This window comes from Mandrillus leucophaeus, unplaced genomic scaffold (assembly GCF_000951045.1).
Source record: "Mandrillus leucophaeus isolate KB7577 unplaced genomic scaffold, Mleu.le_1.0 Scaffold946, whole genome shotgun sequence".
Taxonomy (NCBI): Eukaryota; Metazoa; Chordata; class Mammalia; order Primates; family Cercopithecidae; genus Mandrillus; species Mandrillus leucophaeus.
This window is the reverse complement of record NW_012110319.1, coordinates 248,674-270,851: the sequence shown is the minus strand read 5'-3', so window position 1 is coordinate 270,851 and position 22,178 is coordinate 248,674. Positions and strand designations below refer to the sequence as shown.

Genomic DNA, 22,178 nt, shown 5'->3' with positions numbered 1-22,178 from the left:
GCTGAGGCAGGAGAATCGCTTGAACCCAGGGGGCGGAGGTTACAGTGAGCCGAGATCATGCCATTGCATTCTAGCCTGGGCAACAGGTGCGAGACTCCATCTCAAAAAAAAAAAGGATTCTCTGAAGGATTTGGGTAGCTAAGAGGCATATATATATGTGTGTGTGTGTGTGTGTGTATACATATATATATATGTATATGCAGAAGGTCATGGAGCTGTTTAATCCTTACTTCTTTTTAAAAAACTTTATCACAGACTGAAATATGTGCTTTTTGCTTACACCTCCACAGCATTTCTGCTGCTCGTGACTCACTGTCTTCTCTGGCCAGTTACTACTTTGCCACCCAGCCCTCTGTCTGCCCTGCCCTTCCTATAGGTAGTTCCCAGCATCTCCAGGCCCTTTGGACTTGGCAGTATCCCCTTAATTGAAGCATCTGTGATGTTTGTGTTCTCATGCTGGCAGGCTGCAGTTTAGCCAGCTGGAGCTCCCCCAGAGGTATCTTTAGCTCCCTGCCCCCACCGCCCTGCCTTCCCCTTTGGTGGGAGAAGGCCATTTCTTTTTATAGATATGTAATGTAAGTATTATTTTCTTTTTTTTTTGAGACGTAGTCTCACTCTGTCACCCAGGCTTTAGGCTGGAGTACAGTGGCACGATCTCGGCTCACGATCTCAGCTCACTGCAACCTCCTCCTCCCGGGTTCAAGTGATTACCCTGCCTCAGCCTCCTGAGTAGCTGGGATTACAGGTGCCTGCTACCATGCCCAGCTAATTTTTGTATTGTTAGTAGAGACGGGGTTTCACCATGTTGGCCAGGATGGTCTTGAACTCCTGACCTCAGGTGATCCACCCACCTTGGCCTCCCCAAAGTGCTGGGATTACAGGCGTGAGCCACCGTGCCCAGCCTATTTTCATTATAAAATAAACATGCCCTCTTCCCAGAAAATGGAAAACAGAAAGTTTGCCCCTATTCTCTCCACCCTAAACATCTAAACATTGTTATGTTTCCAACTGTTATTTTTTATATAAAATTTGACATAGCAATAATCAGTGTATGGTTTTTATAATCAATTTAGTAAGTTTATTGTTGTAGAACTGCACTGTCCAATTTGGTAGCCGCTAGCTACACGTGGCTACTGAGCACTTGAGATGTGGCTAGTCCTCACTGAAATGTGCCAAAAGTATAAAATGCATGTTAGCTTTCAAGACTTAGTACGAAACAAAGAATGCCAAGTATCTCACTTAATACTTTTGTGTACCAATTATACCTAGAAATAATAATATTGTGGATATATTAAGTTAAATATATTTAACTTAATTTTACCTGTTTCTTTTTACCTTTTTAATGTGGCTACTAAAAAAATTTTTTTTTCTTTTTTTTTTGGAGAAGGAGTCTTACTCTTGTCACCCAGGCTGGAGTGCAAGTGACATGATCTCGGCTGACTGCAACCTCCGCCTCCCAGGTTCAAGCGATTCTCCTGTCTCAGTCTCCCAAGTAGCTGGAACTACAGGCCTGAGCCACTATGCCTGGCTAATTTTTGTGTATTTTTAGTAGAGATGAGGTTTCACCATGTTGGCCAGGCTGGTCTTGAACTCCTGACCTCAGTTGATCCTCCCGCCTCGACCTCCCAAAGTACTGGGATTACAGGCGTGAGCTACTGCGCCAGTTTTTTTTTTTTTTTTTTGTGAAGGAATCTCACTCTGTTGCCTGGGTTGGAGTGCAGTGGTGTGCTCTCGGGCTCACTGCAACCTCCATCTCCTGAGTTCAAGCGATTCTCCCGCCTCAGCCTCCCGAGTAGCTGAGATTACAGGCGTGCGCCACCACATCTGGCTAATTTTTGTATTTTTAGTAGAGACAGGGTTGTACCATGTTGGCCAGGCTGATCTTGAACTCCTGATTTCAAGTGATCTGCCTGCCTTGGTCTCCCAAACTGCTGAGATTATAAGCGTGAGACACCACGCCCAGCAAAAGAATTTAAAAGTACCTATGTACCGAGCATATTTCTCTTGGACAGCACTGGTCTAGAATGATTTTCGCTTTGTTACTATATGAATTATAACCATTTTTAAAAGTTTCATTGCAGTATGATTTGCTACATACCGTAAAATTCACCCATTTTAAGTACACAATCCAGTAAGTTTATGGAGTTGTGCTACCATTTCTACAATCCAGTCGTAGAACATTTCTACCACTCCAAAAAGATCCCTTATACCCATTTACAGTCACTCCCCTTTCCAGCCCCTAGTCCCAGTCAACCATTCATCTGTTTTCTGTGTATAGATTTGTGTTTTCTGGACAGTTCATAAAAATGGAATAATGTGTGGTCATTTGTTTCTTCTCTCACTTAGCATGTTTTTGGGGTTCATCCACATTGCAGCATGTGTCAGAACTTTATTCCTTTGATGACCCAGTAATATTCACCAGTTGATGAACCTTTTGAGTTGTTTTTACTTTTTGGCTATTCGCAGTTGTCATTTTTAACAGCTGCAGAATGTGAGGAGAACTTTTCTAAATAACCACATAGGAAATAGTAAAGTGACATTGCCAGAATCAGGGTGCAGGGTGAGACAGAGTTATGAGCATCAAGTTCTACTCCTGGCTCTGCTACCTGAGGCTTACCTGAGACTTAGTTTTCATGTCTATAAAATTAAGGCTGGCATAGTAAGACCCCTTCTAATTAATTAATAACAAATAAAATTAAGCCTGGTACTAGATCATTCAGTAAATGTTGCTAGAGTTCATTCTTTGTGCAAGGCCTCTCTGGTCAACATTCTGAAGGCAAATAAGCCAGTGCCTGCATTTGTGTATGCATGGCTGAGTGCTGGACAGAGGAGTAAATAAGTGGAATAAAGCATTAAAGGTGCTAAAAAAGAGCAACAAACGAGGTCATTTAGGAAGCGGGGGTTATCAGGAAAGGTTTTGCAGGAGCAGTGTTCCCTGAAAGAGTAGTAAGAGTTTACCTGTCAGAACTGTGACTTAATCATGTGGGCATGGGGATTCCAGTGAGGGACTCTCAGCTGAGGCTGATTTGCATTTTTTGGAAGATAGTTCCAAAATGGTCAGATTTGCATTTTTTGGAAGATAGTTCTGGCAGTTAGTAATTGAGGCCAATGCAATAATACAGGTAAGAAAGAAATGCTGATGTTGCCTCTAAGTAGAGGTAGATTTGAGAAGAAAATATGATGGAAGTGCAAGCTTGATGCATGGTCCAAATAAATGGGGAGATATGTTTATGAATGGGAAGATTTAATATTGTTAAGATGTTAATTCTCCCCAAATTAATTTAGACTCCTGGCAGAGGAATCATTGGGTTGAAGGGTTCTTGATATACATTAACAAATTTGTTTTCCAGAGAGTAGAATGTATTGATTCCCTTACTGGTACTGTACCTACTTCACTGTGTCTTCAACAAAATTGAATGTTTACCTTAAAAAGCCTTGTGAGGCTTCTCAGTAAAGATGACAGATTAAGCATACACATGGCTACTTCCATTCTGTACTGAGACTCCACAAAAATTACATAAAGGGATTTTTTAAGGTGAAAAAAATTACAGAGATGGAGAATATGAGAGAGGAGACAATGATAAAATTCTTGAAACTGGAAAACAGATAGATGAGAAAACTGAAACATAAGCCAGTACTGAGGACATCTTGAGAACCAACCCAATTCATACCTCAGAATCCCCCAAAGATTTGTTATCGGTGGCACCAGGCATTCTAGGGGTAAAGATGGATGGGGTGAAAGTAAGGATTGGTTCATGTCTATATAAGAAGCTGTGAGGGCCGGGTGCGGTGACTCACGCCTGTAATCCTAGCACTTTGGGAGGCCGAGGTGGGTGAATCACAAGGTCAGGAGATCGAGACCATCCTGGCTAACACAGTGAAATTTAGTCTTTACTAAAATTACAAAAAATTAGCCGGGCGTGGTGACGCACGCCTGTAGTCCCAGCTACTCAGGAGGCTGAGGCAGGAGAATGGCGTGAACCCGGGAGGCAGAGCTTGCAATGAGCTGAGATCACCCCACTGCACTCCAGCCTGGGCAACAGAGTGAGACTGCGTATCAAAAAAAAAAAAAAAAAAAAAAAAAGGCTGTGAGATCTCCCATGCTGGGCAGCTAGAAATGTCTAGTCACTCTAGTAAAAGACTGAAGATTTATTTCTGAAGAGGTTAAAACAGAGTCTCTGGATTAAGTCTTCTAGGTACAATTGAGGGTGGAGTTATAGGGAGTGTAATTAGGATTTATCATACTGGAAGCTGAGGTTCCCAGCCATCATTCTCCACTTGGCTGTTAGAACACTGGTTGCCAGGCCTTTTTTCCTACAGGCAAAAAAAAAAAAAAAAAAGAGGGTTTTCTCTGGGGAATCTGACTGGCCTGCGAGGAAAGACCTGGAGTTTCCCAAACTAAATGACTTAGCTAGATCACCCTACAGTGAAGCTTACAGTTGACAAGCTTCATCTGTGTACTCAGAGCTTCCATTCAGCTTTTTAATCTTCCTCTTAAATATAAGCAGGCAGCCACAGAAAACAACTGAGAGGCTGGCACGATGGCTCACGCCTGTAATCCCAGCAATTTGGGAGGCCAAGGCGGGTGGATCTCCTGAGGTCTGGAGTTTGAGACCAGCCTGGCCAACATGACAAAACCCCATCTCTACTAAAAATACGACATGGTGGCGTATGCCTGTAATCCCAGCTACTTGGAAGGCTGAGGCAGGAGAATCACTTGAACCCGGGAGGCGGAGGTTGCAGTGAGCCGAAATCGCGCCACTGCACTACAGCAACAGAGTGAGACTCTGTGTCAAAAACAAAAACAACAACAACTGAGGAAACCCTAAAAAATAAACCCCCCAAAAACAGAAGCACCTTGGAGATACAGAGGCTAGGCAAGGAGAAATAAACTTCAAAAGAAAAGCATATACTGTAAACATGAATGAAGACCAGAATACTGTTTAAAAAATAGCATATGCAAACAAAATTATGGTAGCAAAAATGAAAAATGTAAAAAGTGTATGTTTTCCACTTTTGAAAGATAGATAGTTGAGGAAATCTTCCAAAAAATAGAGTAAAAAGATGGAAAAGGGTAGAAAAAATTAGGGAATTTTTCTAGGAGGTTCAGTATTCAAATAGGAGTTATAAAAAGAAAATAGATGAAAACTGAGAGGATGAAATCATTAATGAAATCATTCAAGAAAATTTCCCTGAACTGGAGAATCAATTTTCCAGAGTCAATGGGCCTACCCAGTACATGAGTGAAAATAAATTCATACCAAGATATATCTTGTAAATTTCCATGTCAAACACTGAGACCAGAAGAATCCTATAGGCTCGAGAGAGAGAAACAGGTTTCAAATGCTTATCAAAGCATTAGAAATCAGAATGGCTTCAAACTTTTCAACAGTAACACTAGAAGATCTGAGCAGTGTGCCTTTAAAATTATTTTCGGAGTCAACAACTATGGGAGTTTAAAAAAAAGGATTTTCATCTTAGAATTCTATATACAGTCAAGTGTGAGAGTAAGAATAGAGACTTTTTTTAAAAAAAGAAAAGTAGGTTCTTCACACCATTTCTCAGGAAACTGTTGGAGGATGTTCTTAAGCATAGCAAAGGAATAAACCAAGAACGAGGAAGACATGGGATCTAGGAAATAGGAGATCTGTCACAAGAGAGTGATGATCCAGGGAGGACAGCTGGTCCAGATTGGAACAGATCAGAAGGTTGCATGAGAGACTGTTACAGAAAGATGAAAATTGATAGGAAAAGAGATTTGAATATTGGTCAGAAAGTTAGGGATATATGCATAAAAAACTAAGCAAATTGAGAAACAGGAGGCTATTTTTAACATAGTCTAGAAGCATGTTATTTAAGGTAGTTATAATCAACGCCAAAATAATCAGAAGAGGTGGAAGTGATTGGGTCTGGGGAAGGGAGAATATCAAGGCTGGCAGATTTTATAACAGATCTTTATAGAGCCATTTGACTCTTGAAACTGCATATATAACTGATGAAAGTAAATAACTAAAAAAGCTTGTCCAGCTTAATTAAAAGTGATATTTATAATTTTTGCAAAAATTACTAAAGGAAGTTGGAATATTTTGACATATATTTTTAAATCTCAAATCTCCCTGTCATCTCAACACACATCAAAACCTTGAGAGCAGAGACCAGTGGTCCTTCCTTTCAAGAGTTGGAGAGTCTGGGATTCTGTTGTCAGACTGTGTTCTCTGAGGCTTTTGTCTCCTTAATGACCTTGCACTTAAGTCAGGTCTGCATACAGGAAAATCTCTGTCTCAACAGCCATGGCCTTTCTTGTTCCTCAGGTTGTCCGCACAAACCAGTGTGCAGGAGAATTTGTCATCACCTTCCCCCGTGCTTACCACAGCGGCTTCAACCAAGGCTACAACTTTGCCGAGGCCGTCAACTTTTGCACTGCCGACTGGGTGAGTCTAGAATGTGGTGGGATTGTGGGGAGAAGCAGGAGGGTTGTGGAGAAGCTGGGGCATCATGGCCGCCAGACTTGGCCACACTCAACCTTGAACCTGCCCACAGTTGCCTGCTGGGCGCCAGTGCATTGAACACTACCGCCGGCTCCGGAGATACTGCGTCTTCTCCCATGAGGAGCTTATCTGCAAGATGGCTGCCTGCCCAGAGAAGCTAGACCTGAACCTGGCGGCAGCTGTGCATAAGGAGATGTTCATCATGGTGCAAGAAGAGCGGCGTCTACGAAAGGCCCTGCTGGAGAAGGTGGGGAGAGTACCCCAGATCAAGCACCCTATTCTGATGGAAGTTCGGGGAGGCAGAGGCAGCAGCACCAAGAAGGTGTAGCCTCTACTCTTGGAGTGTAGTGAAAAGAACTAGACGCATCTTGATTGAAAACCACATACCATTCTCTGCTATACCCTTTACCAGCAACCTTGCTTAAGTCGATTTACTTCATTGTCAGTTTTCCCATCTGAAAAATGGGATTATGATAATGCTCATCTTTTTGGATAGTTGATTGGATTAAAGATAATGTTTGCTTAGTGACTGACCCATGGCAGGTACTGGTATAGCAGCTATTTATCATTATTTAAATGACCCAGGAAAATAGACTGGCATATGAAACCTCACTGCTGATTATGTAGGTGACTGTATCAAGTTACTTGATCTTTCATATCTCACTTTCCCACTCTAAAATGGGAATAAATATCTAACTTGCAAGATGTAAAGTTAGAGTAAGGTGATTTATGTGAAAACCATCTCTCTAACATTGCCTTTGCAATGTTGCAGCTGCTATTATTGATAATGTTAATACATGAAGAAACTGATTGAAATATGGAATGTTTCTCAGGAATTGCTATTTTATTACATGCAGATGATTCAGTAACTCAAGCTAGGGCAATAATATTATCAAGTAGAAGGTGGTCCTGCTTTAATTGATGTCTTGTAAGCTTGTGTCAGTTGTGTGTGTAGCTGAGTGGAAGCTGCTACAGAGCTCTAAAGTCCACTCGTGTAGTTTCAGCCATCATCTTCAAATTTCACACTTGCCCAGTTAGGGAATTGACTTTGTGAGAGTCTTTCATAAGATTACAAAGGAGTGCTGGTTCTGTGGGATCCCTTGCTGCCTATTTAGGGTAATACTTTCTTATTTTAAAGCTCATTTATAGCTTTCCTGTGAGTGTGGGCTATAGGGAGAGCTATAGCTACAGTAGCGTTGGAAGTCTGGGGCCTCTCAGTCGTGATGTTAGTTGTTGAGTCCCTGGGCTTTTCCAGGCATCATTTTCGCACTCTGTTCAGTACTGTTATTAAATGATGGCCGTGTGGCTGTGCCAAGTTGTGGGAAGGAGCCGAAGCAAGGTGGGGAGACTAGACTTTCTCATCTTGACATTCAGAATTCTTCACACTTGGCCCTTACCTCAGAGAAGCATTCTGGACACCATAGTCTTGGAATCCTGTAAGAGATTGTATGTGTATTTAAGTATGTTTCTGGGAAGAGGACTCATAGTTTACATCCAATTCTCAAGAGTCCATAGTCAAAAAAACCCCTAGAGACTTCATCCTTAGAATATTCTCTGACTTTAGAGTCAAAATTAACTCAGTTTGGCAAGTTACTGACCCTAAGACTTAGTTTCTGCCTTAGCAAAATGAGATAGACCTGTGGAATATATATTCTTATCTGAAAATTAGAGCTAATAACAGCAAGTATTTGATGAACACCGAATCTAATTGCCGAGATACTTGTCTGATTCCATAGCTGCTTTGTTATTATTAATCCTCATAACAACCCAACAAGGATGATACTGTTTATCTCCATCTTACTAGATAATGAAACAGACCCAGAGACGTTAAATGATTTACTCATGATCACATAGCATATAAGTGGCAGAGTGGGATTTGGGCTCATAACTTATGCAGAGGTTAGGTGTTAAAGTTGGTGTGTAAGGCAAAAACTGTTAAGAGTCAACATTTCCCATTAAAATCCCTAAAATTGCCCATTAGATATATGCACTGGGTTGTCTCTCGATTACTCCAACATAGCCAGCTTTTTTTTCATTTTTGAAAAGGAGTGCGTTTTCTTTATCTGAGCAACAGATGAAGTCATTGGATTAGGTTTGGAAGCCATATTGTTGGGAGAAAATTATTATATCTCTTTAAACCCTGAAAACAAGCACATACAGTTGAATTTCTCTAAGTTATATATGTACACAAGTATCTCCTGCCTACTAAGTGGCCAGCGTGGTGCCTGGAACACAGTGGGCACTGAGTAACTGGAAGCCGATATTGTTCCCCAGTACACATAACTAGCCAGGCCTGTCCCCTGGCCACTTCCACACATTGCCACCTCTCTGGTATCTTGGTCCACCACTTTCCTCACTTCTCACCCACAAGGCCCTTTCTGCTGATCTGGATCTTACCTGATTTTTCTTCCTCTATAAAATTATCCGACTCAGCTCACATTGATCTTGCCCTGGTTTATCTGATTCCCCCAGCTTTGAGAGTCTCGACTTTACAAAGGGCAGGTATGCTGCCTGGGGTTTGGCCTCTTAAACCCCATGACCCTCAGCATAGATTTGAGTCTAAAGTAGGGGTCGGTGGTGGCTGAGATGGAGGATTCTGCTACCTGGTTCTGGTTATATATAACACATGGGTTAAATGCCCTTAGGGCATCACAGAGGCTGAGCGAGAGGCTTTCGAGTTGCTCCCAGATGATGAGCGCCAGTGTATCAAGTGCAAGACTACGTGTTTCCTGTCAGCCCTGGCCTGCTACGACTGCCCAGACGGCCTTGTCTGCCTTTCCCACATCAATGATCTCTGCAAGTGCTCCAGTAGCCGGCAGTACCTGCGGTGAGCGTGGGCCTTTCTGGAGGAAGTGGGGCAAGAAGGAGGATGCAGAGCTGGGCCAGACATGCTCTTGCCTGCCCTCTTCCTCCAGGTATCGGTATACGTTGGATGAGCTTCCTGCCATGCTGCATAAGCTGAAGGTTCGGGCTGAGTCCTTTGACACCTGGGCCAACAAAGTGCGAGTGGCCCTGGAGGTGGAGGATGGGCGGAAGCGCAGTGAGTGATGGGGGGATGGAGGGACTCCACAGGCAAGTTCTATTCCCTTTCTTCTGTACTCTGACCACCTTCCTCTGCCTTTATTCAATACTGCCTACTCCTTGCTGCCCTCATTCTTCTTCTAGGCCTTGAAGAACTGAGGGCACTAGAGTCTGAAGCCCGTGAGCGGAGGTTTCCTAATAGTGAGCTGCTGCAGCAACTAAAGAACTGCCTGAGTGAGGCAGAGGCTTGCGTGTCCCGAGCTCTGGGACTGGTCAGCGGCCAGGAAGCTGGGTATGACAGCATGAGGAGTCAGGGCGCACATAAGGTGCTGAGGATCCAACACCTAGGAAAAGTGCTGCAAGGGGTAGACTGTGAATACCATTTGGCAGAATGGACATCATCAGGAAGCTGCCAGGCACAAGAGTGTGAGATGGCCTGGAAGGTGTTGGGGAGGGCAAGGAGACCAGGCCACTTAGAAAGGACAGGAGAGCCTCCGTGATAAGAAAGCTAGAAGTGTTTATTTTTTATCAGTACCTGGAAGTGGCCTGAGAGAGAGGCTGAGGGGTTTTGTGGGAGGCTTACGGGTAAGAACAGGACACAGATGTATAAACCTGATCCCTGCTACACAGCTTTAGAATTCACAGTAGAGGATGGATTGCAAAGTGTAGCTCTTGTTACAACCCATTAGTTTCTAATTCTTTCCCCTCATAATATGAACATGCTCTATAATTTAAAAGCTTCCCTCTAACCTGGGCAATTGGGGCAAATTTGAAATATGCGAGATCAAGGTGGACAGGTGTGGTGAAGAAAGGTGTTGGGTCTTAGCATAGACATGGAGGGAGGGCACTGGGTTTAGACCTGAAACCTCACATGTGATACTCCATAGCCCCCACAGGGTGGCGGGTCTGCAGATGACCCTGGCTGAGCTCCGGGCCTTTCTGGACCAGATGAATAACCTGCCTTGTGCCATGCACCAGATTGGGGATGTCAAGGTGAGGATGCTTGGAGTGCTGCTGAGGGATCAAGGGGACTGGGGGACCTGAGCAGCAGGCTACTCTTGGCTCCTTACAAAAGCTTAAAGTGTTCAGGCGAGACTGGACGCACATGTGAGAAAAGAACAGGTGGGAGGGGTGAGGCAAGGGTCTAGTGACTGCCTGTTAGAAATGGGCCTTGAGGGTCAGGTGGCAAGGGTGTGAGTACAGGATACAGAGTCCAGGTAAGGTTTCCTGGAGGAGGGGTAGAGGAGGAGGAGGTAACAGGGTGCTTGTTGGGCTTGGAAAGTGGAGGGGAATTCATGAAAGTGGAGGAGGAGTGAGATAGAGAGGGCAACAGACCCCACGGTGGTGAGCACGAGGGTTTATGTGAGGACTAAGCATAGCAATTTTTAGGGCAGGGAGGTTTCTTGGTGCCCTGAGAACAGAGCACGCTGAAAAGTTAAATAAAGCATAGTTTAATAATTATTAGTTAATTAATCTTTAAGGGTGGGGCCCAGGAATCTGCATTCTTAACAAATTCCCCAGGGCATTCTAATGAGCAGTCAGTGTTAGGAACCCCCACTGTCTTAGAGCTTGGAGAAGGAGAGCCCAGCCCATGTTAGGCTCCTTTGCCCCAAAAGCTTAGAGGGTAAGAAGGTAGGTGGGACAAGGTTCCATCTGGTGGTGGAACTCCTCAGTGGGCCCAGCTGAGGAGTTTGTTCTTCATCCTGTGTCCTGGTAGGGTATTCTGGAACAGGTGGAGGCCTTCCAGGCTGAGGCTCGTGAGGCCCTGGCCTCACTGCCCTCCAGTCCAGGGCTACTGCAGTCCCTGTTGGAGAAGGGGCGGCAGCTGGGGGTGGAGGTGCCTGAGGCCCAGCAGCTCCAGCGGCAGGTGGAACAGGCGCGATGGCTGGATGAGGTGAAACGCACACTGGCCCCCTCAGCCCGAAGGGGCACCTTGGCTGTCATGCGAGGACTGTTGGTCGCGGGTGCCAGTGTAGCCCCTAGCCCTGCTGTGGATAAAGCCCAGGCCGAGCTGCAGGAGCTGCTGACCATTGCTGAACGCTGGGAGGAGAAAGCCCACCTCTGCCTGGAGGCCAGGTAGGTCCAGCTGCTGCTTCTCTTTCCTGCCCTATTCCAAACATCCAAGTTGAATGGAGACCCAGAGGATGATTCCCATGGGTGGCCTTAGGTATCACACTCCTGTGTTACTGTATTGACTCTCCCCTGTTTTGTTCCCTATCTTGTCGTTTTTTTTTTGTTTTGTTTTGTTTTTTTAAACTGTATACTTAAAGGCAGAGAGAGGCTGATGGAGAAGCAGAAATGCACAGATAGAGATTATCTAGAAGACTAGCGCTACAGGCTAATGTGCGCATACCCAGAAGCCCAAGGGACAGGCAGATGGGCAGATGTTGGTAGAAAGACCCCACATAGGGCAGTTGACAAACTGCAGCAACAGATTACATAATACAGGTTGTGTATGTAGGCATTGCCAGCAGGCCAGGAGACTGGCAGACAAACAGAGGCGCAAGAGCTATGGCAGAAGGATGAAGTTGGGTGCATGCGGTCTTGGGGAAGCAGGGACTGGCAGCTACCCTTAGGCAGAATGCAAGCAAGTAGGCCCAAGCGGCAGCAGGAATAACAGACACCCAAGGGGCCCATGCAGATATATCTGGTGGTCAGGCTGGGCTTCTGGTCAGGCAGACCACATCAGACTGAGTGTTCTTTTTTTCCCTACCTTTAGGCAGAAACATCCACCAGCCACACTTGAGGCCATAATCCGTGAAGCGGAAAACATCCCTGTTCACCTGCCCAACATCCAGGCTCTCAAGGAGGCTCTTGCTAAGGCCCGGGCCTGGATTGCTGATGTTGATGAGATCCAAGTGAGGACCCTGCCATCCCAGGCCTTCAGTCCAGCTGGGAAGAGATAGCATATACAGTGGGATGTGCTGGGTTGCTGGGATGGGTTGGGTTGGCTGGAGAGAGGAAGGGGGCATGGCATGTAGTCAGGAGGCAAAATGTGCCTGATGAGCAAGGTGAGAGGAAGAGTGTGAGGCTGGCCTGAAGGAAGAGAGGGCACTGGTTAGGATGAGATTGGTGGGCCAGGAAGGCAGGTAGTATGGGACTGAGCAGGGCAGGGGCGTGGAGGAGAGGAGAAGAGGCAAACTACAACAGAAGGCTGACGTGATACTTGGGGCTGAGCCAGTCAGTAGATGCTGGTGTTGTGGGAGAGAGCCAAGTGGGTGTTCCTTAGGATGACACCTGTTTTTTTTCTCCCTCAAGACAGCCCAGTTCATCTTTCCAGCTCAGGGCCAGGCACAGAGTAAGCATCAATAGCACTGGCAAGTTGAACTGAGCTGTCTCTCGCCCTTGTCACTAGAATGGTGACCACTACCCGTGCCTGGATGACTTGGAGGGCCTAGTAGCTGTGGGCCGGGACCTACCTGTGGGGCTGGAGGAGCTGAGACAGCTAGAGCTACAGGTACTGACAGCGCACTCCTGGAGGGAGAAGGCCTCCAAGACCTTCCTCAAGAAAAATTCTTGCTACACGTTGCTGGAGGTGAGGCCTGGGACCTTGACCTAGAGCGTTTCTTAACGCCTGCCCTGGCTTCTATGAGATGGCTCATGAGATAACATGGGTTTTGTGGGGGCACCAGGGAGGGAAGGAGAGGGCAGGGGATGTAAGGGAAGCCCAGTCATTCCCTCTCTGTCTGCCTGTCTCAGGTTCTCTGCCCGTGTGCAGACGCTGGCTCAGACAGCACCAAGCGCAGCCGGTGGATGGAGAAGGAGCTGGGGTTGTACAAATCTGACACAGAGTTGCTGGGGCTGTCTGCGCAGGACCTCAGGGACCCAGGCTCTGTGGTAAGGAGCTTAGACAGAGATGGGGAGAAGGGCTTGGTGATGATAGAGTCTGAGCTGGGTGGCCATGCATAGACCGCTTGTCCACTGAGCCTCAGTTCTCCTGGTTTGGGAGTAGGGGTGTTAAGGGGGGGCGGGGGCAGAGAAGGGAAGGGATAGGCTGCTGACCCACTTTGTTCCTGTCCTGGGTATGGCAGATCGTGGCCTTCAAGGAGGGGGAACAGAAGGAGAAGGAGGGTATCCTGCAGCTGCGTCGCACCAATTCGGCCAAGCCCAGTCCACTGGCATCATCGACCACAGCTTCCTCTACAACCTCTATCTGTGTGTGTGGGCAGGTGCCGGCTGGGGCGGGAGCTCTGCAGTGTGACCTGTGTCAGGACTGGTTCCATGGGCGGTGTGTGTCAGTGCCTCGCCTCCTCAGCTCTCCGAGGCCCAATCCCACCTCATCCCTACTGCTGGCCTGGTGGGAATGGGACACCAAATTCCTGTGTCCACTGTGTATGCGCTCAAGGCGCCCACGCCTGGAGACCATCCTGGCACTGCTGGTAGCCCTGCAGAGACTGCCTGTGCGGCTGCCCGAGGGCGAGGCCCTGCAGTGCCTCACAGAGAGGGCCATCAGCTGGCAAGGCCGCGCCAGGCAGGCTCTGGCTTCTGAAGATGTGACTGCTCTGTTGGGACGGCTGACGGAGCTCCGCCAACAGCTACAGGCTGAACCCAGACCTGAGGAGCCTCCTAACTACCCTGCAGCCCCTGCTTCTGACCCCCTCAGAGAGGGCAGTGGCAAGGATATGCCTAAGGTGAGCTACTCAGCCCAGCTCTTGTCCTCAGATTCTTGTCTCCTAGCCCCTACCCCGGTTTAGGCTTGGCCCTGCCCCTTGTTCTCCAATTTTCAGTTTTCTTTGCACCAGCCTTCCTACTCCATTCTGCATCTGTCTAGATTCCTAGACTCTGCTCCCTGCTGGCAGCCTGTCTTCCCTCCTCCTCCAGAAGGCGGAGGGTCTCAAGTTTGGGGTTGGCGGAGGAAGAATAGGACCTGGTTCTTCAGTTCAGTCACCCCTACCTATTCTTGCTCTCCTTCGCAGGTCGAAGGCTTACTGGAGAATGGAGACAGTGTGACCAGTCCTGAGAAGGTAGCCCTGGAGGAGGGCTCAGGTAAGAGAGGTAGGTCTAGGTGTGGTATGGGTAGGCTGTTGACTGCACATCACCAGAGTGACCCATGTAGTCCTCAGCTCTGTTGTAGTGGTGGGGATAAGACCAAGGGCAGCCTCTTAACACAGCTTGTTTCTGCAACCTCCTAGATCTGGAGCTGCTGTCCTCGCTGTTGCCACAGTTGACTGGTCCTGTGTTGGAACTGCCTGAGGCCACCCGGGCCCCCTTGGAGGAGCTCATGATGGAGGGGGACCTGCTCGAGGTGACCCTGGATGAGAACCACAGCATCTGGCAGCTGCTGCAGGCTGGACAGCCCCCAGACTTGGAGAGGATCCGCACACTTCTGGAGGTGAGGAGAGGGGTCATGGGCCGGGCCAGGAGGTCAGACCGAGTAGGGAACCCAGGCCTGACCACTGGCCCACAACCTGTCTTTCTGCCTATCTGTAATCACAGCTGGAGAAGGCAGAGCGTCACGGGAGTCGGGCTCGGGGCCGGGCCCTGGAGAGGCGGCGGCGGCGGAAGGTGGATCGGGGTGGGGAGGGCGATGACCCAGCCCGAGAGGAGCTAGAGCCAAAGAGGGTACGGAGCTCAGGGCCAGAGGCTGAGGAGGTCCAGGAGGAGGAAGAGCTGGAGGAGGAGACTGGGGGTGAGGGCCCCCCTGCACCCATCCCCACCACTGGCAGCCCCAGCACCCAGGAGAACCAGAATGGCTTGGAACCGGCGGAAGGGACCACTTCAGGCCCCTTGGCCCCTTTCTCCACTCTGACTCCCCGGCTGCATCTGCCCTGCCCACAGCAGCCGCCTCAGCAACAGTTGTGACAGTGGCTGAGCCTAGCACAGACCCTGACAGAAACTCCCCCCCCTCGGCCTCAAGGATCCTCTTTCTGACCATCAAGCCTGCTTCTTAGGGGGTGGGCAGGTAGGGGGGTGGCCATCCCCCCTACCCGCCCACTCCTGAGTCCCTTGACTTTTGTATTCTGACTCCAAGGTATTGTTCAGACCTCAGCTCCTGGGGGCCAGCCCCTGGAGTCTTCCCTCCCTGGTAGCCTCTAACCAGCATTCCCAGACACCTGAGGCAGATAGATGGATGGGCTGGTGGGCAGGGGGGTGGCTGGGGCTGGGCCATCACCATTCCAGAGACAAGGCCAGTGTATATGCAAACTGGGGGACTCTCCTCTCCCTTCTCTCCCCAGTTCTGGTCCTGGCCAGGCCATGCTACACTAACCCCTGCCCCCACTCTCCTCCCCTCTTTTCCTTCCTTCCTACCCACTTCTCCCTCTCCCTTCCCCTGACTGTTCCACCCAGGAGGAGGAAACTTCACATAGCCGTGCTCACAGTTTTTTATTTTAAAGGAATTTGGCTGGGGAGCTGAACAGGGCTCCCTGTGATCTGAAGAAAGCTTTTGGTGCTTGTCCTCACAACCACCTCAGTCCTCCCTCCCTGTCCTCCCCTGTCTCCTTTCCTCCTCCTGGGTTCATGTTGTAATAAAAAAAGATTGTTGGTGTGTAATTAATTTGTTCAAAAGGAAAAAAAAAGCAAAACAAGAAACTTGGTTCCAACTGAAGCCTATTTTAATTTTATTTTATTATTTTCCTCTTGTTAGAAATAAAACCCTTAGAAACATTTTTTGGAAACATGTTTCTGAAGTGCATTTCTCTTAGACGGGGAGGACAGTGCTTCCATCACCAGTCAGTGGAGCAGCTGTAGTGCTGGCGGGAGCACTAGGGCTGAAGCCAGGGAGCGCTGGGTTCTGAAATCAAGTTCCACCAGCTTCTTAACCTTGGGCAAGACGTTCTGATCCTCCCCTGACTAACCCCAAGCCATTTTCCCTCAAGTCCAAACAGATGGGCTTGGCCCACTCACCCAGACTCCTACACCACAGCCTCCCCCAGTTGATGCCCTCCAGTTTATCCTCCTCAAGCTCCCAAAGGGATTTTTTTTTTCAATGGCTTTATTGAGATATAATTTACATACCATAAAATTCACTTGTTTGAAATGTACAATTCAGTGATTTGGGGGATTTCTAAAGTGTAGATCTGATTATATACTGCTTAAAACCTTCCATGATGCTTTATTGCCCTTAAGATTATACATAGAATCTCGTTCTTTCTAGAATGTTTTCCTGTCTAACCCGTATACTGCATAATTCCCTGATTTTTCTCCACAGGTTATGCCCCTGATGAATGGGGACTAAAGGTCAGATGTGTGGTCATTTGCAACCCCTGAGTTCACTTTTTAAAGACAGCTTATTGAGATACAATGTACATACCATACAGTTCACCCACTTAAAAGTATACAATTAAATAGCTTTTAGTATATTCAGAGTTGTGCAGCCATCATTGCCAAAAAAAAAAAAAAAAAATTTAGAACATTTTCATCACTGCAGAAAGAAACTCCATATCCCTTAGGCATCCTTTACCCCTCATCCCATTTGCCTATTCGGGACATTTTACATAAATGGAATCGTATAATATGTGATCCTTTGTGTCTAGCTTCTTTCACTTAACATAGTGGTTTCAAGCCCATTAATGGTCCCATAGTGGTTGGAAAGATCTCCCTTCTGAGTCCCAGAGTCTTTAAGATGAGGGTGCTGGACTAAATCAGGGACCATCAACAGATTGTTTACATGTTTTTGTGGGTGTTTGCATGCATGTGTTTTTCTGACAAGAAGACTAACCAGCTTGTATCAGATTTATAAAGGGATCCTTGACCCTCCAAAGGCTAAGAACCATTCTTTGTGGTCTTGAGTGTTGTGTGTTTGGAGTCTGCCCCATGATATGAGGATACAAAGGAGGAAGCAAGAGCATGGAAGCCCTGCTAAGCCAGTCAGCTTCCCATCATGCCTGCCTCAAGGGCTTTCCCTCCTCTCAAGGGGCTGTGAGGAGGCTGAAGGCTAAAGGCTGGGTCCTGATTCCTAGCCCAGGAGCTTAGCACACTGCCACTCTTATTTTGCTTTCTCATTTGAACGTTCCTGGGTTTCATTCCCCCTTCCCAATATTTGCAGTTGATAGGAACCTAGTGGTAAATAAGAAAGCCCGCCCTCTTCTGGCAGCTTTGATTGGTGGGAGGGTCTGGCTCAGCCCTGCTTTCATCTAGTCTCCCAGTTGGGACCCTAGGCTATATAAGTAAGGAGAGAGATGGGAGTCCGTGGACAACCCTGTCGGGTCCAGTTTGACTCCAGGTCTCAGTCCAGGGGAAAAGGCTGACCTTTTGGCTGGAATTGATCATGAAAAGGGGGTTGGAGGAGCTGACAGGAGAGGTGAGTGTGAGAGCTGGGATGGGCAGGAAAGGGCTCAGCCTCAGCACTTTACCACTCCCAAGGCAGTCAGCCACAGGAAGTGGCCAGACAGGAGAGGAAGAGATGGTGCCTACAACCTGAAGCAACTCCCAGGTTAGAGAACTGCTTGGCTAGGGGCCTCCCAGGTATAGGCCCATCCTTCACCAGTTTTCAGACCACCTTTACCATGTTGGCACATCCCTGTCGCATCCCTCACACACTGTCTCCTTCACAGCAGACACGCATTCCATGAACTCTGCAGGAGAGGCCCTAGCCATCATCCTGCAAGACCCAGATCAAATCTAACCCCTTCCAGAGAGCTTTCTCTGGTTCCAAATCTGCCCTCTTTCCCAGACACTCCCCTAGAAAGGGAGGGGGACTGGCTCAGGGGACCGCCTTCACCTCAGATAAGGAGCTGAGGAGAAGGAGGTCAGGGAAGCAGTGGGTATCTTCTCACCTCAAAGTCATTTTCTATTATAGAGATATCACCTAGCTGCCGAGTACTCCCAAATGTTGCCACATCCCTCAGGATGGCTCCTGAATCTGCAGGTGACAAGGGGATGGGAAGAGACATCACTTCTATTAAGGACTTTACCCAAACTCTTCCTTCAGGCCCAACTGAACCCTTCTTCCCCTTCTCCTTAGTGCCTCCACCTGTGCCTTACATGGTGTCTGAAACACTAAGATTAATAGGTCTGTCTCTCCTCCCACCCCCAAGCTCTGGAGCTTCTGGAGGGAAGGCAAGGCCTAGGCCTCAGACTGTTTCCACTTCCAGGCCAAGGGCCCGCAGTCTAGTTTTAGAAAGAAGGAGGTAGGAGCATCAGTTGGAGCCTCACACTGTGCATATGAACTCTGTTTCCTTTCCGTTGCAGAGTCCAGTGGTACAGGATACCACCCCTTGGGAGTGGCGCCCGGGGTCTGAGGTACATGGTCAGTGGGTCCTTGAAGGGGCAGACGCTAACTAGCCATGCTTCCCAGAAGACCTGAAATTGTGATGGGAGAAGAGGAGTTAGGAAGCAGAGGAACAGGGTTCTTGCCCCTGGGGCACTCACATGAAAGGGAGGGGAACAGCCCCTTGTGAACCTCCACCTGGGTGCTCAGCTCCATTTGAGATATTTCACAAAGTCCCCAACAGACACAGGAAACAGACCCCTAGGAAAACAGGCCTCACCTAGGCGTATCAGCCTGGCAGAGCTGGGATTTTCACCAAATCTCTGTGACCCTAAGGCCTGTGCTAGACAGAAGGGGTCCAAAGTAATCAGCCTGCCATCAGGAAATAGTTCACAGTGGGAGCTCAGTGTTGATCTCTGCTGTTGGTATCAACAGATAGAGGTTGGGAATTCAGCAGTGCTAGGGCCACAGTGGCCTTGGTAGGTTAGAAGTTCATATTCCCAGCATAACCTCCACGCTTATCTCTTGGTTATATGTTTGCTACATAACAAATTACCTCAAAAACAGTGGCTTAAAACAACATTTTATTTCACAGTCCTGTGGTTAGGAATCTGGGCACAACTTAGCTGAGTTTCTATTTCAGGGTCTCACAGCCAGCAGAGTGTGAGCTGGGGCTACAGTCATCTCAAGGCTTGGCTGGGGAAGGATCTGCTTTCACGCTGACTCATGTGGCTGTTGGCATATTCAGTCTTGCTGGCTGTTGACTGGGGGTCACTCTCAGGTTCCTTGCCACGTGCACCTTATCATAGGGTGGCTCACAATATGGCAGCTTGCTTCATCACAGCAATCAAGTAAGATGAGCTAGAGATAGAAGGAGAGTGCCCACATGCCAGACAGAACTCATAGTCTTTATAACCTAATCTCAGATGTGACATCCCATCACTTTTGCAATATTCTATTCGTTAGAAGTAAGTCAGTTACTGCCGGGCACGGTGGCTCACACCTGTATTCCCAGCACTTTGGGAGGCCGAGACGGGCGGATCACCTGAGGTCGGGAGTTCCAGACCAACCTGACCAACATGGAGAAACCCCATCTCTACTAAAAATACAAAATTAGCTGGGTGTTGTCGCGCATGCCTGTAATTCTAGCTACTCAGGAGACTGAGGCAGGAGAATTGCTTGAACCCCGGAGGCAGAGGTTGTGGTGAACCGAGATCGTGCCATTGCACTCCAGCCTGGGCAACAAGTGAAAACTCTGGGGGAGGCGGGGGAACAAGAACAAAAACAAAAAAGTAGGTCAGTTACTAGGTCCAGGCCACACTCAATGGGAGGGGATTACACAAAGGTGTGAATACCAGGAGGCGGGGGAGGGGGGGTCATTGGGGGTCATCTTGGAGACTGACTACTATAGTTTTTCCACTGGTCCTGGTGATTCATGTTACTTCCACATGCAAAATACATTCACCACTTCCCAGAGTCTCTAAAAGTCTCATCCAATCACAGCATTGCCCCAAAATCCAGAACATCTAAATCAGGCCCATATATGAAAGAGGCTCTTTGAGTATGGCTTCTTAACTACTATTTGTCTCCATCTTTAGATTTGTGAGACAATTTTTTTTTTTTTTTGTAAAAAATTATTTTTTGGCCGGGCACGGTGGCTCACGCCTGTAATCCCAGCACTTTGGGAGGCTGAGGCGGGCGAATCACGAGGTCAGGAGATCGAGACCATCCTGGCCAACATGGTGAAACCCCGTCTATACTAAAAATACAAAAAATAAGCCGGGTGTGGTGGCAGGCATCTGGAGGCTGAAGCAGGAGAATCACTTGAACCTAGGAGACGGAGCTGGCAGTGAGCCAAGATCATGCCACTGCACTCCAGCCTGGGCTACAGAGGGAGACTCCATCTCAAAAAAAAAAAATTTTTTTTTAAATTATTTTTTATTTTTATGTTGTTATAGAGACGAGATCTTACTGTATTGCCCAGGCTGTTCTCAAACTCCCGGGCTCAATCCTTCCACCTTGGCCTCCCAAAGTGCTGGGATTACAGGCATGAGCCACCGTGCCCAGCTGATTTATGAGACTTAAGAGGCAAGTTATCTGTCCCCAGTACACCCAACGTACAATGGTGGAATAGCCATAGAACGACTACTACAGACATTCTAGTTCAAAAAGAGGGGAAATGGGAGACATAAAGGAGTTACTGGTCTAAAGCAATTCTGAAATCCAGCTGGGAAAATGGAAGTTTCTTGATTAGATGTCAAGGCCTGGGAATAATATTCTAAGGCTCTGCCCTCTGACCTCTTGGTTTTACCCTCCGTGCCTTCCTTTTTCATGAAAGGCAGCACGTTTGCAGCTGAACAGTTTCCCCAGTTTGCTTCCTGCCAGTAGAATTTTGGGAGTCCAGTGGGTTTTTTCATTTTGTCCTGTCTGTAACCAGCTGCCACCAAGAAATAGTTCCATAGGGGGGCTTGGGTTACTGTTCTGTTGGCAGGTTGGGCACTCAGCAGTGGCTTATAGCCAGATTGGTCTTGGTGGAGGTCCATATTTTGGAGCCCGTGCATAACCTCCATGCCTGCCACCATGGCCATTTTGTTCAGGAATCCATTGGGCAAAGAAAAGGGTGACAGATAAGAGGCTGACTGACATCACAGAACAGGACACCTACCTGTCTACTTGATTGAGCTCCTTTTCTGCAGTGGACTCTCTCTGGTGCTCATTTATGTGGGACATGAATATCTCTCCCCATTCCAAGAGAGACAGCCATATGCTCTTCCTCAGACCTTGTCAATAATATTTCAGTCCTGTTATCTCCAAGTCCTTCACTATTTAGCCGAATCATTAACAATTACTCATGAAACAGTGGAAACCTATCTATACCTCTGACCAGCTATGTGACCTGGCAGTTGTTCTACTGGGAGAATTTCCCTTCTCACTGTCCAGGATCAACCCTAAGTAGGGCTGTAACGCTACAGCTAGCTACTTCAGCAGGGCCAGCATATCGTGCAGGGCCATGTATAAACCAAGCTGGAATAGAATATTGTATCCCTTAGTCACCTGGTCACAGGGAATTCCCCATGAGGCTTCAGGTGTGGGTGAGAGAGGGATGACAGTACAGCAGATTGGAGTATGACTCACTTGCTCAGGCAGCTTATTCATCTTCTAGGCCTGCTTGTATAACTCTATATTCTATTTGGTGGAGTGCTACTGCACATAGATAACTTCATGGCTTGATGAGACAGTTAACACACAACTCACCATGGGGAGCTCAGCTTGCCTGGGTCACTTGGAGTCCTATGCTCAGCCATTAATTCACAAAATAGATCCACTTTTCCATTTTTATTTTTCTCTGCTCCTGGGACTTCTGTTACCACGATATTGCCACCTCCAATTTTATCCCCTATTTCTTGAGTCTTTAACTTGCTCTTCAGCTATAGTTCTCCTCCCCTTTATGCCATCTATACTGTGTAGATTCTAATAGTATATCCAAGAACTGGAGAAATCACCACAGGATTTCTTCT

The 22,178-nt window shown here is 47.6% G+C and overlaps 1 protein-coding gene across 5 annotated transcripts in view; it reads left to right on the top strand.

Moving 5' to 3' along the window:
* KDM5C (lysine (K)-specific demethylase 5C) overlaps positions 1–16,965 on the top strand; it is a 34,087-nt gene extending 17,122 nt beyond the window's left edge. For 2 of the 5 annotated variants that reach the window (XM_011970354.1, XM_011970353.1), the window contains exons 13-26: positions 6,312–6,431; positions 6,541–6,735; positions 9,134–9,315; positions 9,404–9,528; positions 9,654–9,801; positions 10,397–10,502; positions 11,227–11,585; positions 12,229–12,367; positions 12,865–13,044; positions 13,209–13,346; positions 13,541–14,140; positions 14,426–14,504; positions 14,642–14,841; positions 14,946–16,965. In XM_011970354.1, the coding sequence (XP_011825744.1) occupies positions 6,312–6,431; positions 6,541–6,735; positions 9,134–9,315; positions 9,404–9,528; positions 9,654–9,801; positions 10,397–10,502; positions 11,227–11,585; positions 12,229–12,367; positions 12,865–13,044; positions 13,209–13,346; positions 13,541–14,140; positions 14,426–14,504; positions 14,642–14,841; positions 14,946–15,311 (2,937 nt within the window). In that variant the 3' untranslated portion in view covers positions 15,312–16,965. The remainder of the gene's footprint in view (positions 1–6,311; positions 6,432–6,540; positions 6,736–9,133; positions 9,316–9,403; positions 9,529–9,653; positions 9,802–10,396; positions 10,503–11,226; positions 11,586–12,228; positions 12,368–12,864; positions 13,045–13,208; positions 13,347–13,540; positions 14,141–14,425; positions 14,505–14,641; positions 14,842–14,945) is intronic. The other 3 variants (XM_011970356.1, XM_011970355.1, XM_011970357.1) reach the window with 2 other exon arrangements.
* Positions 16,966–22,178: the final 5,213 nt, after the last annotated feature.